The 17,425-nt window shown below is 43.2% G+C and overlaps 1 protein-coding gene across 4 annotated transcripts in view; it reads left to right on the top strand.

Annotated features, from left to right (window-relative positions):
* Window positions 1-17,425, top strand: part of CARMIL1 (capping protein regulator and myosin 1 linker 1) — a 596,509-nt gene that overhangs the window by 374,908 nt on the left and 204,176 nt on the right. For all 4 annotated transcript variants that reach the window (XM_030212120.1, XM_030212112.1, XM_030212103.1 and 1 more), the window contains 3 exons: window positions 1,555-1,653; window positions 12,199-12,327; window positions 12,537-12,668. In XM_030212120.1, coding sequence (XP_030067980.1) covers window positions 1,555-1,653; window positions 12,199-12,327; window positions 12,537-12,668 — 360 coding nt within the window. The remainder of the gene's footprint in view (window positions 1-1,554; window positions 1,654-12,198; window positions 12,328-12,536; window positions 12,669-17,425) is intronic.

The raw sequence follows: 17,425 nt of genomic DNA, 5'->3' as shown, positions 1-17,425 counted from the left end.
AAGCAGAACCCAAATTTAATATCCACCTCCCCTCCCTGTGCCTCCCACCAAAGTAAATGAAATACCTGTACTGGTGCGGATCCCCAAGCCCCGCCAACCAGAGACCTCCTCCTCGCCAAATGAGCTTACATCCTGGGTTTCCACCAGCACTGTCCCTGAGCCACTGCTGCCAACTACCTGCCTCTGTGTATGCTCAGGCATATGCACAAAAACAGAGCATGCGTATGATGGTGGTGGGGGCCTGTGGCTGGCAGAAGTTGCCTTGGCCCACCCATGGCTCTCCTACTGCTTTGTACTACCTGGTCAGAAGCGCTCCTGAGTATGGGTTTTGTGGAGAGTTTGCACTTATTCATGCATATTATAAGATACATGCAGAAATACATAAACCAGGAAATGTGTGCATTCCTGAAAACTGGGGTAAATGTTGTGTGGACACTTTCCATGGGTGTGTTTTTTTTTTTTTTTTAAGGTAAAGCATTACTATTGTTTCCCTCTTAGAACCGGTGCAACTCACATGCATTCCTGCTGCTCAAGTTAGGGACATGTTATAAAATTACCTTTTTTTTTATTTATAGAGTGATGCTTTTAATAAAATCCAGTTCAGGGGCCTTCCACATAGTGTGAAAATAGCCATTCTTTAAACAACAAATCCTTTCTGGTTTCTTGGATCAATTTTTAAGAGAAAGTGATTTACTCTAATCTTACTTCACCAAAGCCAGTAAGTAAAATATTACTTTAACTTCCTTGTACATGTAGGATCATTTACCTTAGACTAGTATGATGGTAAGTATGGTTCTGTCCTAGGGGATCTCTGACTAAAGATTAGCGCATGCTATCTGCCACAGGACCCATTTTATTCATCTGAGCCTTGCTGCAGATAACATGTTCTATCGTTAGTAAAAGATCCTCTTAGTTTGGGTGAACTTCATTGATGTGGGCAAGAATTGAGTATTACTTTGTTGTGTTAACATCACTTTTTGTCGCAAGTTAGTTTGAAGAGTTTGAATTTTCTTTTATGTAAGTAATAGAATATGTCAGCATATTTTTTGAAGGTTATAACAGTTGGAGCTATTGCTGAATATATTTATCTTTGCCACTTTGAGGTGGTAGAAATGAATCTGATTTGAAAAACCAAAATCAACGAGAAATGATTAGCGTCTATTTATCCCTAGAAAAGTGCATCAAGTCTCTGGCAATGAGAAGCACAGACCTATTTGAATGGGACGAAAAAATCAACACAAATTTCTATCATATCTTATCCTTTTTTTTTCAATTGAATTAGGCATCATCTATTTCACAAAATTCAGAGGTGGTAGAAATATAGTGCAAGGAACCAAATCGCTGCAAGACAGAGCCAAAGGATCTCAAAGTCAGCTTTGAATACCTTTAGTTTGCACTGCAAAATAAAATACTTTGGGCTGAATATATTCAGATATTTCTCCTTTTATATAGCTGGGGAGTTTTATAGAATTGAAGTGCAAGAGTTGAGACCAATAGCTGTGTACCAATCCAGAACCATTTTCTCATGGCTTGTGTTTTCCTTTTCACCTTCAGATAGAAAACTATTTGTTGCGGAATCATGAGACTAGAAAGTACTTACAGGAACAGGCGTACCGGCTGCAGCAGGGCATAGTCACCAGCACCACACAGCAGGTTAGAATATGAATGCTACACCACTGGCACAGTAATGTTATTTTAACTGCTCTCCCTTGTGCCAGGAATGTTCATTGAGCAGGGGAGCTTGTAAGAATGTTGTTTTTAATTGACGTAACTCATTCATTGGGCACCATATTTTTCTAGCTTATTCTGATGCCAAATTAATGTACTACAAGAGTTGTTTCTCTCTCTGATAATGTATTGTCCTTTGTTTGTTATCTCATTTGAACAAAATTGCCCAGTGTTTGTAACCATGAAGATGTTATGGATATGATGCATCACCACTGAAGACTAGGGCTGTGTGTGTCTTGTCTCAGCATTACAGATTGAAATTCAATGGCAATGTACATTCTCCATGGACAAGCAGGCCTTCATATTCTCACTGCTGGGTGACGTCATCTGACGGAGCCCGGTGCAGATGCTGATTAGCGAGACTGAGAACTTATTAGTAGCATCCCACTGCGCATATGCTAGTGTTTTTCCACCCGGGTCCTCAGTCTTGCATTTTTCATGGAGCAGGGCGGATGTGTTTTGTGTTCTCCTCACACAGTGTGTGTATCTATATCTTGCAGTGCCTACTATGCGAGTATTTTTCCTTTTTAAGGCTATTGTTTTTTTTTTTAATTCTTTTTCCCTTTATTTTAACTAGTTTTTTTTTGGCTGTTCAAGCTTCCTTTATTCCTGCTAGACCTGTTTAGACTGGAGCACCAACCTGCATTTGAATTCTGCCCCTCTTTCGGCTTGCAATTGTATAGTTTAATTTGGCTACAATTCTTTTCTCAGTGTCCCAGAAGACCTCCAGTGGCTTCAAGAGTTGTGCCCAATGTAATCGGGTGATTTCTGTGACGGCATTGAGAAGTTTTCCACATCTCTCGATGTCAGGCACTGAGAGCAGGCCCTGAGACCAGTCAGCATTGGACCTGACACTGAGGACATGTACAGTTTCAACATCATCCTCACCAGCACTGAATGACCATGATGCTGAGCTTCGAGGGAAGCCCAAGAAGCACAAACATCAATCCTCATTGATGCACGGTGCCAGGAGCACCAGGACATTGGCTTCACCAGAACCAAGAAGCATTGGCACCGGGAGGAGCGCTCCACCTCTTCAGAAGAAGTGTTGGTGCACAGATCTCCTGGAAGCCAGGTCTCCGCTACTGGTTCAGCACCGATGCGTTCTCAGGTTGCCTCTTTCCTGGCTCCTTCACCTTTGCTGCTGCCTTCCTTCGATGAGCAGTTCCAAACCATACTGAGAGAGGAGTTAGTGCAGATATTGCAGCTGCAAACTGCTCAGGCAATGAGGGCACTTGTGCCAGCTGCAGATCAGCCCCAGGTGCTTCCTGAGGCTCAGTCCATGCAGAGATCCTCAGTGTCGGGGGAAGAAGCTTCTCCAGAGTTGGAGAGTAGGGCTGTATCTCAACACACTTCTCAGTGTGGACATTGTGCTTTCCTCAGCTCAGTGGAACTGACTCATTCAACCAGGTCTGAATAAGGTGAAGAGCCTGAGTGGGGACCATTCATGGGACTCGGAGGAGGATCCACCCTACTTCTTTGAGGAGAGTCTTATGGGATACCCTCTGATCCCTTCCCACTTCGAGAGATGTAAATCTCCATCTGAGGGCCTCTTTCACTGGTTTTGTTAGGGAGATGGCTTCTGCTATTCCATTTAAGTTAGAGACGGAGGAAGAGCCTAGGGCAGAAATACTGGACTGGACTGCCCTAGATTACGAATCTTCTTAAAAGATGCACTGATGAAGAACTGGAATCTCCTTTCTCAGTGCAGGCTCCTGGATTCAAGAGGGCCCAGATGCCTCTCCATTCTCTGTTGATCGAATCCACCATTCCAGGACTCGTGCCTCTGTGCCCCAGGTAGAGAGGCTCGAACACTGGAATGGTTTGTGAGGGAAGCTTTTCAGGCCTCGATGCTTACTGCCTGCATCCAGTCCTACCAGCTCTATGTGAGCCTTTACTTGCAGTCTTTGGTCTGCAGTACACTAAGTTTTGCAGATTCTCTCCCATAGGATCAGGCCGCAGAGCTTCGCCAGTTGGCCATTAATCAGCTGGAGTGTGGAAAATATCTGGCCAGGGGTACATACGATTCTTTTGATATAGCATCCATACTCCCCCCATGGGTGTGGGGATGCACAAACTCTCATGACTGCGTGTCTCTGACCTAAAATCAGCGGTTAAGGAGAGGTTGGCAGATGTTCCTTGCCAATGTAACAACCTGTTTGGAGATAAGGTAGAGGTCATGAACCTCATCAAGAAACATACAGATACCATCCAAACTCTGTCTCGGTAACCTTCAGCTGCAGCTTCCTCTTCTAGGAGGTTTTCAGTTGGACCTAGGCAGTGACGCTACTACTCTCAGAATCATAGATTTCCACCACCTCAGTCTGCCCAGAACCCCCAGGCCCAGCATGCTCTGCCTTGCCAGTCCCACCCTCGGAAGCCCCAGCCAGCTCCCCAGTCGAAGCAAGGAAAAGCTTTTGACTGCCTCCAGGAAAGCATAGCTGCGCTCAAAGTAACCATTCTTGATGGCTTACTGGTTGGGGGGAGGCTGACTTTTTTCCAACATAGGTGGCCCCTAGTAACCTCCAACCAGTGGGTTCTTCAAATAGTCTGTCTCAGTTATGCCCTGCATTGGCATCAAAGACCACCAAATTGCCCACTGAGAACCTTGTACATCAGCTCTCACACAAGCAGATACTTGTAGAAGAAATCTCTGCCTTTCTATAGGCCAATGCAGTCAAACCTGTGCCACCAGGGAAGAAGAGAAGGGATTCTATTCCAGGTACTTCCTTGTGCCCAAAAAGAAGAGGGCCTTGAACAAATTCCTGGTCAGAGAAGTTCAGAATGATTTCCCTGGACACCCCTTTCCTCATGGTTCAGGAAAACTATTGGCTGTACTCTGGACTTGAAGGATGCTGGTACTCACATTTTGATACTTCCCAGTCACAGGAGGTATCTGAGATTTTGGATAGGGAAACTCCACTATCTGTACTTCATTCTGCCATTTGACCTCGTATCAGCTCCCAGGGTATTCACCTAGTGTCTAGCGGTAGTAGCAGAGTATTTTTGCAGACTAGGAGTATATCTGTTTCCCTTTCTGGACAATTGGCTGGTCAAGAGCACATCACAGGAGGGGGTATCAGTCAATGCGCCTAACGATTCAGATGTTTGAGCTCCTAGGGTTGTCATAAACTATCCCAAGTCCCACCTTCTTCCGGTCCAGTGATTGGAATACATAGGAGCCCTGCTCGATACATTGTATGCTTGGGCTTTTCTCCCTCAAGCGAGAGCAGACACCTTGACAGCACTAGCGTTGCAGGTCTGCAGAAGCAAGCAGGTCACAGCTTGGCAAATGTTGAGATTGATAGTCCACATGGCCTGAACAGTGCATGTCACTCTCATGGTACAGCTTCATTTCAGAGAGGCCTAGTGGACCCTAGCTTCCCAGTAGTCTCAGGCAGCTGGAAGTCTAGCAGATACAATCCAGATTCCACCAGAGTTAACTCATGCCCTTCTCTGGTGGACAATTTGATCAAATTTGACTGTGGGACTAACATTCCAAATTCCACCTCCTCAGAAGGTGTTAACAACGGATGCATCCAACCTAGGATGGGGAACTCATGTAGATGGGCTTTACACCCAGATAATTTGGTCTGCTTAGGAAACATATCTTTATACCAACGTCCTCAAGCTGAGAGCCAAATTATTCCCATTCAAATGGACATCCAGATTGCAATTTTCTTTGTAAACAAGCAAGGTGGTACGGGTTTGTGTCAGGAAGCAGTGGACACTCCTTCAGGGAATGGCACTTTGAGCCACATACCTACCAGGAAAGGACAAATGCCTGCGGACAGACTGAGCAAGGTTTTGCATCTACACAAGTGGTTTCTCAACATGGGCATAGCCCGCAAGATCTTCTGAGAGTGAGGACTCCCTCAGTGGATCTTTTTGCCACTCATCTCAACATAAAGTCACCCAGTTCTGTTCCAGGCTCAGATCACACGGCAGACTAGAGTTGGATGCCTTTCTTCTTCATTGGAGAAAGGGACTTCTATATGCGTATCCTCCGATACCTCTCAGGCAAAACCAAGGAGCTATGATTCTCATTGCGTCTTACTGGGCAAGGCAGATCTGGTTTCCTCCTCTTCTGGAATTGTCCTCCAAAGAACTGTGACGTTTGAAATATTTTCTGACCTCCTTTACGCAGAACAAGGGCTCTCTTCTGCATCCCAACCTCCAATACCTGGCCCTCACGGCTTGGATATTGAGTGCATAGAATTTGAATCCTTAGACTTGATGGAAGGAGTCTCCCGCATTTGCTGGCTTCCAGGAAAGACTCCACTAGGAGGTGTTACTCATTTAAGTGGAGGAAGTTTGAATTCTGATATGAGCTCAAGGCCTTAGAACCCCTCACCTGCCCTACACAAGAACTGCTTGAATACCTCCTGCACCTTTCTGAATCTGGTTTGAAAACCACTTCTAAAAGGGTTCATTTAAGTGCAATCAATGCTTATTACTGTGTGGGAGGTAAGCCTGTCTCTGTACAGCCTCTAGCTGTTTGCTTCATGAGAGGTTTGCTATTGACAAAACCTGCTGTCAAACCTCCAGCTGTGTCATGGGATCTTAACATTGTCCTCACCTAGCTGATGAGAGCTCCTTTTGAGCTATTATTCCTGTCATCTGAAATATTTGACCTGGAAAGTTTTGTTTTTGGTTGTGGTCACTTTAGCTTGCACAGTCATTGAGCTTCAAGCCCTAGCAGCTGATCCACCTTACACTAAGTTTCACCACAATAGAGTATTTCTCTGCACATAACCTAAGTTCCTAAGGTAATGTCGGATTTCCACCTTAATCGGTCAATCGTCCTGCCAACGTTTTTCCCAAAACCACATGCCCATCCTGGCAAGAGTGTACTGCACACCTTAGACTACAAGCGAGACTTAGCCTTTTATCTGGAGTGGACTAAAGCCGATAGACAATCCACCCAGCTTTTTGTTTCTTTTGACCCAAACAGGATGGAGGTAGCCATCGGCAAATGCACAATTTCTAATTGACTGGCAGATTGCATCTCCTTTACTTATGCCCAGGTTGGGCTGACTCTGGAGAGTCATGTCAAGGTTCATAATGTCAGAGCCATGACTACGTCAGTAGCCCACTTAAGGCCAGCCTTCATTGCAGAGATTTGCAAGGCTGCAACATGGTCATCTGTACTCACATTTACATCTCATTACTGTCTTGAACAGGATACCCAACGTGATAGCTGGTTTGGGCAGGATGTCCTGAAGAATTTGTTTTGTGTCTGGAATCCAGTTCCACCCCACTAGGCCCAGTTTTATTTAGTTCCAGGCTGCATCTTCATAGCTAGTATGTACATATTTTCAGGTTAATTGACATCAGGCCTTGATGTTTTGAGTCCATATTCTCCTAGCGTTGTTTTCAGTGAGCTTTGGTAGCTAAGGATTCCCATCTGTGAGAATATGAAGGCCTGCTTGTCCTTGGAGAAAGCAAAGTTACTCATCTGTAGCAGGTGTTTTCCAAGGACAGCAGACCAAGTATTCTCACATTCCCTCCCACCTCCCCTTGTTGTATTCTATAGCTATCATATATAACTGAGGGACCCGCGCAGCAGGTGGAAAGGTACCAGTGCATGCTTGGTGGGACACTACTAGAAAGTCTTGCTAGTCAGCGTCTGCACCGGTCTCCGTCAGATGACATCATCCAGCTGTGAGAATACTTGGCCTACTGTCCTCAAGAGAACACCTGCTACAGCTGAGTAACTTTCCTTGTAACTGTAGTGTTATCAGTAAAGTAAATGTAGCACTGAGGTTAGAAATGCAATGGGCATGTTCATTTCAGAAAATATAGGACCTATTCTACTCCCAGAATTTCTATACAGTGTACAGTAATGCATGTTGCCTCTCTATATTTTATATCTTTTGAAAGTCTGCTGCTTAGATCAAAACACTAGAACTGGCATAGAATAATTTTTGTGCTTTTTCTTTCCATTAAGTATGAGATACCTGATATTTTTCTGCCAGGTACTTGTGACCTGACTTGGCCACTGTTGGAAACAGGATACTGGGCTAGATGAACCATTGGTCTGACCCAGTATTGCTACTCTTATGTTCTTATATTTGAATTTTCTTCTTACTACATATTGTGCCAGAGGAAAAAGCCAGAATGCTGCTATTGTATAAAAAAAATTGTTTGTGTTTGCTGCATAGTCTTATTTATTGTTTATATTCCACACAAACCACAGTTGTAGGTGGATTACAACAGAAAAAAACAACACATAAATGAATCTGTAAAATCTAATTAAATAGCTAACAAATGCAAGTGAGAACTGCCTTCAATTAAAGTCCTTCAATCCCGGGCCAGTAATATCAAGAAAAAGCCTTTTAAAACAAGTATGTTTCCTAAGTGCTATAAGTGTACTAACTGTGTGCAATTCTACTAGTAATGTATTCTACAATTTAGGGCCTATCACCTGGAAGGTTGAGGCCCGAATTCCAAGGAGACTAATCATTCGAAAAGTCAGCTCTTCAAGCAAATATTTATCAGGAGGCTTATAGATATTAAGAGTAGAAGATAAAATAGATAAAGCTTTGTCTTTTAACATTTTTAAAACCAGTGTTAAAATCTTAAATTGGATCTTTGCAATAGATCAGGAGCCAATGAAGGAAGGCTAGAACTCATGAAATATGGTCAAATTTAGTAGTTTGAGAAATTAACCATGCCACAGAATTTTGTGCAACCTAACTAACAAAGCATTGCAGTAGTCGAAATGAGGATGAGCAATTTAAGGGGTTGTTGCTGAGAGGACACGTGTATAGTTATATATCCACACAGTATAAATAAAATGCACTATTATGTGTTTGCACTGTAACGTTCCTAGTGAATTCTGCATTATCTGTTTTAGAAATCTTTTTCACACGTTAAACTCTGAGTTGCACATGTAAATGGGCTCTTATAAAACTAGGTCATCCTTAAAAGTATGTGCAGTACAAGCTGGCCTCTGCTTGTACAGTAGGCATTCTCAGGGTGGAGTTTGGGTGGACCATGAGTGGAATTGCAGCTTGCAGTAAGATATCACTACTGACACAGAGTCTTTCAAGGAGGACCTAGCCCTCCTTCAGTTTTTCCTTTAACCACTCTAGTGTAGCCCAAGATCTGGTTTTGATCTTGTTTTGAGACAGAGTGGAATGTAGGTGGGGCATCATCAAAGTTTCCACAAAATACTGTTTGATTTCCCTTATCTGTCATCTTACTTCAGTGTTCTTCAGTGCAAAACCCAGGGGTAGACCTTGGAGACCTCTCTGGGGTGGCCCCATTGTCATTTTGGTCTTTTTTGCTATATTATGTCTGTACCCAAGTTTGTGACAGAAATTAGGATGGGGGGAAGAGCTGATTGCTTGAAGGACTAGGTATTTCTCAATAGAAGAAGACAATTCATGTGGAAATGCACAACTACTTGCGTATTCCCCCAAGAAAAAGTTCAAAAATGGGCTCAAAGTGATGGATGTGATTGATACGTGCTGGTAATTAGTGTCACGGGCTGCATGGGAAGATATTTGGCAGCACTCCTTCAGCTCATTTGGATCCAAAGTGGCCGTGACATAACAATTAGTGAAGGCCACTGTCTTACATTATCAGTTACTCTCAAAAATACCAGAAACAACAGGGGCTGTTTTGCCTAAATGAGTAGATACACCAGAAGTTGCTGCCTCAACTCAGGGATTGGTCTCTGTATAACAACTTGAAGCAGGATGGTTAAGTTGGGATGGGAAGGAGAGAAGATATACAAGGAAGTTTTAAGTTATAGAGTCAGATCAAAGAAAGATTCTGAATTGTAAGCAATTTTTCTAAAGATGACAACCAAAAATTGGTTTTCATATTTTTCACACAAATGTTAAACTTAAAGCAACATCACTAATTTGAGTCCTTGAAATAGCATCTAGACTTGGGGGGGGGGGGGGGGGGGGGGGTATAGGCACTTTTGACCTTCATGCAGTTTCAAACTTTGTAACATTTATGTTGAATGTCCTTTGGATGCATTTGAATGTAGTGCTTCTATTGTGGATACCCTAAAAACCTGACTGAATTGCTTACTCCTTACCAAAGTCTGATGCTCTCAGTTCTGCTACTTTCCCCAGTTAAAGAAGGCAGTTTGGCAAGATGAGGATTAGTTTTATCCATAAATCAGGCAAGCAAGTTGAGGAGAACCTGCCCCAGTGTTAAGGACATCAGCAGTGGCATTTGGGGTATGCAGTTAAGAGTGCTACTCACCAGTATGAACCAAAAATAATGAACCTTGGCTTGATGTTCACTTGAACACTAATGCAACTTAGCCATGATACTGAAGTAGGTTGTAATAGTTCCAGAGATATCTGTTCTGGCAAACATTACATTTTTATCTGTTACAATGCTAACATTCTCTGAGAATACCATTGGATTGAGTTTGATAAAAAAAAAAAATTCCTATCCACCAAGATCTTAGCAGCATGCTAGTCTTTGTGCATTGTAGCATTTTACATTAATGATGTATTGAAAGCTGAATGGAGATTACAGTAATTTATAAACATCTTGTGGGAATCCCTTGGTTTTCTGTTCCTTGTGGAACGTGGTCATCTCTAAACGATATCCATAAAATCCATGACAGTTATGGTTACTTCATACTTCTATTGAGGAAGATGGAACATTTAATAATCTAATCCCAGATTGATAAATACAAAGGAGCCAATACAATTGACATACAACTGATACTACAACCTCCTTCCCTTAATCTTGGGTGTTACTTAAGTATTTATGATATTGATAGTCAATCCTCTTTCAATCACATTTGCCTTTTTTGATTTATCATCTGTTTGTACTCACATTTGTTTATTCGATCGCCTTTATTCTGTTGATTGTACACACATCTTCATATGTATCGATGCGTTGTTTCATTGTATAATGTAGTTTCAAAATGGTCTGTACTCCGCCTTTAACTTAATGGTTAAGCAGGTTATAAATGCCGACATTAAATTAAAAAGACATTCTGCTAGCCCTGGGGCAATCAGCTACCCTTGGCATTTCAGTGTGCAGTTATTTGTGCTTTGCTGATAGATCAGTCATACACAAGAATGTTACTTGCTCACAAGATTCTTATTGAGCCTTATTCCCTAGTCTTTTTTTTAGTTCTTCCCCCTCCTTCCCTCCATAATCCAACAAGCATTTATAACTTGCTCTATCCCAAATGAAATTACTTCAAAGCAACTTACAGCAAAAAAAGACATATTGGTATAAAAAGATGTACTATTCAAAATACTTCTGAAAAAGAAACGTTTTCAATTATTTACGAGATGATAAATATGTTTAACATTTAGAGGTAAATTGTTCCAGATTTATGTGGCCTGATATAAAAAAAAAAAAAGAATGGTCAAAAATTGTTTTTGTAACGAATACCCCTAAAAGAAAAAATAAGAAAAAGCGACTATTCAAATGAGAAGAAAATTTAGTTAACAAAATAAGCATTAAATTCATTTCATAAATTGGTGCTGTGCCAAAATAGATCTTATAAACAATGCAAGAAATCTTGAATATGACCCTAACTCGAACAGGCAGCCAATGAAGAGACTTCAGCAATAGAGAAACATGTAGATCTATAAATCTTGTTGATCTATAAATCATGTGTGTATATTCATTTGATGATCTTTTTTGCTAGGGTAAGACATTGTGCTCATCCTGATAATTGTGAATGAATAATAATCACTACAGTGTGTGCTAAGGCATGGAAGGAGCTTTTCATCTTGAGGGGCCCTTTTACATGGGCTTACCGCTCGCTAAAACGGAAGTACCGCTGGGCTACCTCAGCAGCCCGGCAGTACTTCCCACCCCCGCTGCTACAAATTTTTATTTTTGTTGCGCTGGTGTGTACCCGGCAGTAATCGGGCAGTGGCGCTCGCTGCCCGATTACTGCCTGGTTAGCGTTTTGAGCCCTTACCGCCACCTCAGTGGGTGGCGATAAGAGCTCCCCCCTTGAAATGGGCACGCGTCCATTTCTTAAAAAAAAAAAAAAGGACCTGCCTTTTACCTGCTGCAATTAAAGGGGGCATTGGCACACGTCGAAAACACGCACCGATGCCAGCACAGGCCCCCTTTTGCCACAGTTTTGTAAAAGAACCCTTGAGCGTTTTGGCACATGGAATAGAGCCAGAAATCATCGTGCTGACAACGTGGTATCTTACTTTCAAGATCAGCTTCATTGGCAGTTGATTATGTGCTTTTGACGTGGTGTAAGTTGTGCTTACATTCAGGCAATTTTCTGACTTTAGTGTTTGCATCAAGAAACATTGAATGAAACCTCTTTCCTGTAGTAATAGTAGTCCTGGCTTCTCTCCTCCTGTTCCTGTGGATTTTTCTTCCTCTTTCATTGCTGTCTATAACATCTCCCCAGTCTTAAGTTTATTTTTGTATTCTAAACATGTCTGCAACAACACCTAAATTTTTATCTATATTTTGTTTTTTTTTTGTTTGTTTGTTTCTCAATAGATGATTGACAGAATATGCGTCAAGGTTCAAGATCATCTCAACTCTTTAAGAAACTGCGGTGTTGATGCCATATTGGAAGATGTGAAATTGGCAGAAAGACTCATGCGTGATGCTAAGAATTCCAAAACAGTAAGCTTCACCTAACCATCAACCTTTGTTATAAAGAAAGCATTTTCTAGTGAGGGACGTTGGTGCTATTGGTGTGACAACTTGCTATCTTAAAATCAGAAACTATTTTAAATTCTAAATCAGAAACTGTTTTAAATTCTCAATGTCTGTAGAGGGTTTAACTTAAATATTTGAAATGCTCTCATTGAATTGTTGTTGTCATCTTGCAGCTATTACCAAATTTATACCACCTTGGTGGGGCTGCCTGGACAGGAGAGAGTGGTTCATTACCCAATCCAATTCAAGATACACTTGAATCTATGGCTGGAGAAGTAACCACTGTTGTGGATGAGCATCTTAAGGTACCTTTATGTGTGTTTGTATATAGCTGCAGATAAACATCTATCATACTTGTCTTCTTTTAGAGTTCCATATCAACCACTTAGATTGTTAAATTCATCCAATACTCAAAGATTGGGTGTTCCTTCCTTCAGCAGAATTTGCTTAGAATCCTCCCGAGCCATGGCATTCTACTGTATCAACCCAATCCTCTGGAACCTGCTTACAATGGATCTGCGTGCCAGTGGCGTAGCTATGTGGGGCCATGGGGGCCTGCCCCCCCCCAAAAAAATAATTTCATGTGGACCTCTGGTTTTGCTGGCAGGGGTCCCCAACCCCTGCCAGTTGAAGCGTTGTCCAGTGCCGGTCTCTGGCGCTGCATTCCTGGCCCTGCTCTGTGTTCCGCTCACGTCCGGCACGCTCCTTTCAGTGAAACTGAGCATGCTCAGTTTCACTGAAAGGAGTGTGCAAGATGTGAAGAGAAGACAGAGCAGGGCAGGCAACCTGGCACGCCAGACAACATTTCAGCTGGTGGGGGTTGGGGACCCCTGCTAGCCAAGGTATTTGCTGCGGCAGTGGGTGGGGAGCAGCGAGGTGGTGGCAGCGGGGCAGCAGACCAAAATGTGCCCCCCACTTTGGGCTCTGGCCCCCTCCCACCACAAGGCCTGGCTACGCCCCTGCTGTGTGCAGAACCTTGTCTTAAAAAGTTTAAGGTGCCCCTGAAAATGTGGCTTTTTTGGCATGCCTATTCAGATTCTTTATAACTCTTCCTGTTCTTTGCTTCTTCCTACTCTACTGGCAGTTACTAGTTTGAGTATCGTCCTTCCTCTTGTATTCTGATCTTATATCTTCAAATGCTTATTGTTGTGTTATGCTGTCCCCTGCCTTTTATTCTTACTGTTGTGGAGTCTTTTTGTTGTTGTGATTTTCTTGTTCGTCATCGTTATTGGTATTTGTTTAGCTCTGGGTTTTTTTCTTATTGTTTTGCTGTTTACTTTATATATTGTACACTCCCTTGATGGACTTTCCAATAGGGCAGGTAGTAAATATTATAAATAAATCTATTTATATAAAGCAGACGCGTGTGTTTGTTCGTGTCCAAACTTCTCCGGCCCCCGAAGAGCTACGCCCATCAAACCCAGCATGCAAACTCTACCCACAGTTGCCGAGGTTGTTGTTTAGTTTGAAGCGATTCTGTTCATGGGGGCACTCAGGGGAGCGGGAGCAATACCTCTATCCATTAAAAGAATAGGCTGCAGGATGGAAAGTTCTTTTTTGCTGTTGCTAAGCGACAAACGTCTTGGGACAGGGTAAAGGCTCAGAGACTGATGGGGAGAAACACGGACAGCAGCTGTGCAGTTATTCCTCTCTCATTCCCTAATACCCTCTTCCCTAACAATTTCAATACACTACTACTACTACTACTACTTAACATTTCTAGAGCGCTACTAGGGTTACGCAGCGCTGTACAATTTAACAAAGAGAGACAGTCCCTGCTCAAAGAGCTTACAATCTAATAGACAAGTGAACGGTCGGTCCGATCGGGGCAGTCAAATTGGGGCAGTCTGGATTCACTGAACGGTAAGGGTTAGGTGCCGAACGCAGCATTGAAGAGGTGGGCTTTAAGCAAAGACTTGAAGATGGGCAGGGAGGGGGCTTGGCGTAAGGGTTCAGGAAGGTTGTTCCAAGCATAGGGTGAGGCGAGGCAGAATGCAAGGGGGGTTCAGAGACTTCTGGGAACAGGGTAGAGAGAAAGTATTGGGGTCAGGCTGGGAAGTGTGTGTATTTTCATGAATTCACTACCCCCGCCAGGGGAACACTCCAAGAAAAGGGCGGGAAATTGAATTTCAATATGCCCTTGAAAAGAAGGCTGTGTTTTCACAGGAAAAATGGTGAAAGCTAAATGGCAGGCACTTGCTAGATTAAAAGAAACAATTAATCCCCCCTTCAGTCCGTTCAGAACTCTGCTGCACGTCTTATCTTCCGCCTGGACCGATATACTCATATCACCCCTCACCTCAAGTCACTGCACTGGCTTCCGATTTGGTACCGCATACAGTTCAAGCTTCTCCTACTAACTTACAAATGCACTCGATCTGCAGCCCCTCCCTACCTCTCTACCCTCATCTCCCTTTACGTTCCTACCCGTAACCTCCGCTCTCGAGACAAATCCCTCCTTTCAGTACCCTGCTCCGCCCTTTCTGCCTCACCTCACCCCCATGCTTGGAATAAACTCCCTGAGCCCATTCGCCAGGCCCCCTCCTTGCCCATCTTCAAATCCTTGCTCAAAGCCCACCTCTTCAGTGTCGCCTTCAGCACCTAACCACCATACCTCTATTCAGGAAATCTAGACTGCCCCAACTTGACATTTCGTCCTTTAGATTGTAAGCTCCATTGAGCAGGGACTATCCTTCTTTGTTAAACTGTACAGCGCTGCGTAACCGTAGTAGCGCTCTAGAAATGTTAAGTAGTAGTAGTAATCAAAAGAAAATCAACCTAAACAAATTGATCAGGAAAGAAAAGTTAGGGTTATTGGTAGGGATACAGTCTCTACATTTTCTGATTTAAGGGTCTATTAAACTCAATGTCAATATCATCCTTTCTCACACACCACTCAGCAAAAGACCCCAGTCACACTCGGCCATTCTCACACACTCACACTCACCCATTCTAATACAGCACTCAGCAAAACACCCCACTCACACTCACCCGTTCTCACAAACCCTTCAGCAGAACAACCGCAATCACACACCCCAGAACAGCACACTCACACTCACCCCTCAGTACCACACCCCCACTGACACTCACGTGTTCTCTCACACCCCAGAGTGGCACACCTCCACACACACTCATCCCTCAGTATACAGTGTTGTTACACACAAATAAATTTTGCTTTTGTCAATTACAAAGTACTAACCTATTGCTGAGCAATGCCAGCGGGAATAGCTAGTAAATCTATATACAGTGCACTCCATTTAAGTGCACGTCAGATAAGCCCATGCTCTGTTTAACTGCGTGCCGTACTTCAGTCCCGTTTTTGGTGCCATCAGTTTCTATGGAGACAAACTTCGGTTTAGCGCACCATTGATAAGTGCAAGATTCGCTTACATGCATTGTTTAAGACCGCTCCTCTGCAGGGAAGACTCTGCATAAGCCCGCGCACGGAATATGGAAGCCAATTGGTGTGACAACCAACGAGATTTCAAATTTACCACCTCTTTAGCTGCCACAAGCAGAATAAGCAAAATAATGTTGTTAGAGTGTACACTGGGCTCATCGTCGCGGTGGAACTGGTAAGACTTTAACACTGGCTGAATGAATAGAATTTCTTAAAAAATTAGAAAACAAGCATCTATTGCTAAAGAATATGGTGTCAATCCCATTCAAATTTCATGTGTCTTGAAGCAGAAAGACCAGCTTCTGAAAGACTGGCAAAACAATACAAATACACACCGGAAACGAAAACGGGCAGGAAAAGCTGAGGAGGTAGAAGATGTTCTTCTTTGGTGGTTGTCTCGAGTCAGGAGCAGACAGTTTCCTGTCAGTGGTCCACTGCTTATGGAGAAAGCTAACCAGCTAACTGAAAGCCTTGGACTAACTGAATTCAAAGCCACTGTTGGATGGTTGGAAAGATGGAAGGAGAGGAACAACATAAAATTCAAGAAACAGCATGGTGAGAAACAAGACGCTGATGACTTTGGTGCTGAAAATTGGGTTGTTTCAGTTCTTCCTACCATCTTGAACGAGTTTGCATCTCATGACATTTTCAATGCTGACGAAAATGGTCTCTACTGGCGAGCGATTCCTGATGGAACACTTGCATTCAAACATGCCGAAACTACGGGAGGTAAAACGTCGAAGGACCGACTGATGATCCTCCTTTGCTGCAATATGGATGGGAGTGAGAAGTTGGAACCCCTCGTCATTGGAAAGAGCAAACAGCCCCATTGCTTCAAGAAAGTTAAGCGACTTTTTGTGTCATACGAGGCTAACGCAAATTCATGGATGACGGGAAATTTGGAAGCAGTGGCTAAAGAAGTTAGACACTAGAATGTGGGCACAAAAGCGTCAGATTTTGTTGCTTTGTGATAATTGTGCTGCATATAGTGATGATGTCAGGCTGTCTAACGTCAAGGTGGTCTTTCTGCCACCAAACACTACCTCTCTGATCCAACCTATGGATCAGAGCATAATAGCCAATTTCAAACAACATTATCAGGCTCTTGTGCTACGTCGTCTGATGAGCGTTATGGATGACCAGACTGGGAAGGATAAACGTGCTGTTGAACTGGCTCGAAATCTATCACTGTTGGATTCCCTACATATGTAGAAAGAAGCGTGGAATCATGTTACACAGGCAACCATTGTGAACTGCTACAAGTGGGCAAGCTTTGTTAAGGATGTGGAGAAGGACAAAACAGATGCAGCTGTTGCAAACGCATCAGATGACCAGGTTATTGACATTCCAGCCGGTGTTACTGAAGAGGAGTTCCATCGCTACGTAGCTGTTAATTACGATCTACAAACAGCTGAAGACGGCACTGATGCCGAGATATGCGCCTACATGCAGGCAACAATGGCTGATGATGGAACAGATGATGAAATGAGCAGCGAGGCACATGCTGACGAAATTCAACAACCTCCTCCTTTCACTTTTTTGCAAGAGCGCTGGAGAGTCTCAACACGGTGCGGGCCTATCTGGAGGCCACTGGATGTCAGTGCTATGACAGTTTTTACCGTCTGGCAACGTAGTCTATGGAACTCACAGACCCAAGAGTGT

The sequence above is a fragment of the Microcaecilia unicolor genome, chromosome 1, assembly GCF_901765095.1.
Source record: "Microcaecilia unicolor chromosome 1, aMicUni1.1, whole genome shotgun sequence".
NCBI lineage: Eukaryota > Metazoa > Chordata > Amphibia > Gymnophiona > Siphonopidae > Microcaecilia > Microcaecilia unicolor.
Note: the sequence above shows the minus strand (reverse complement) of the source record. Positions and strands in the feature narration are given on the sequence as shown.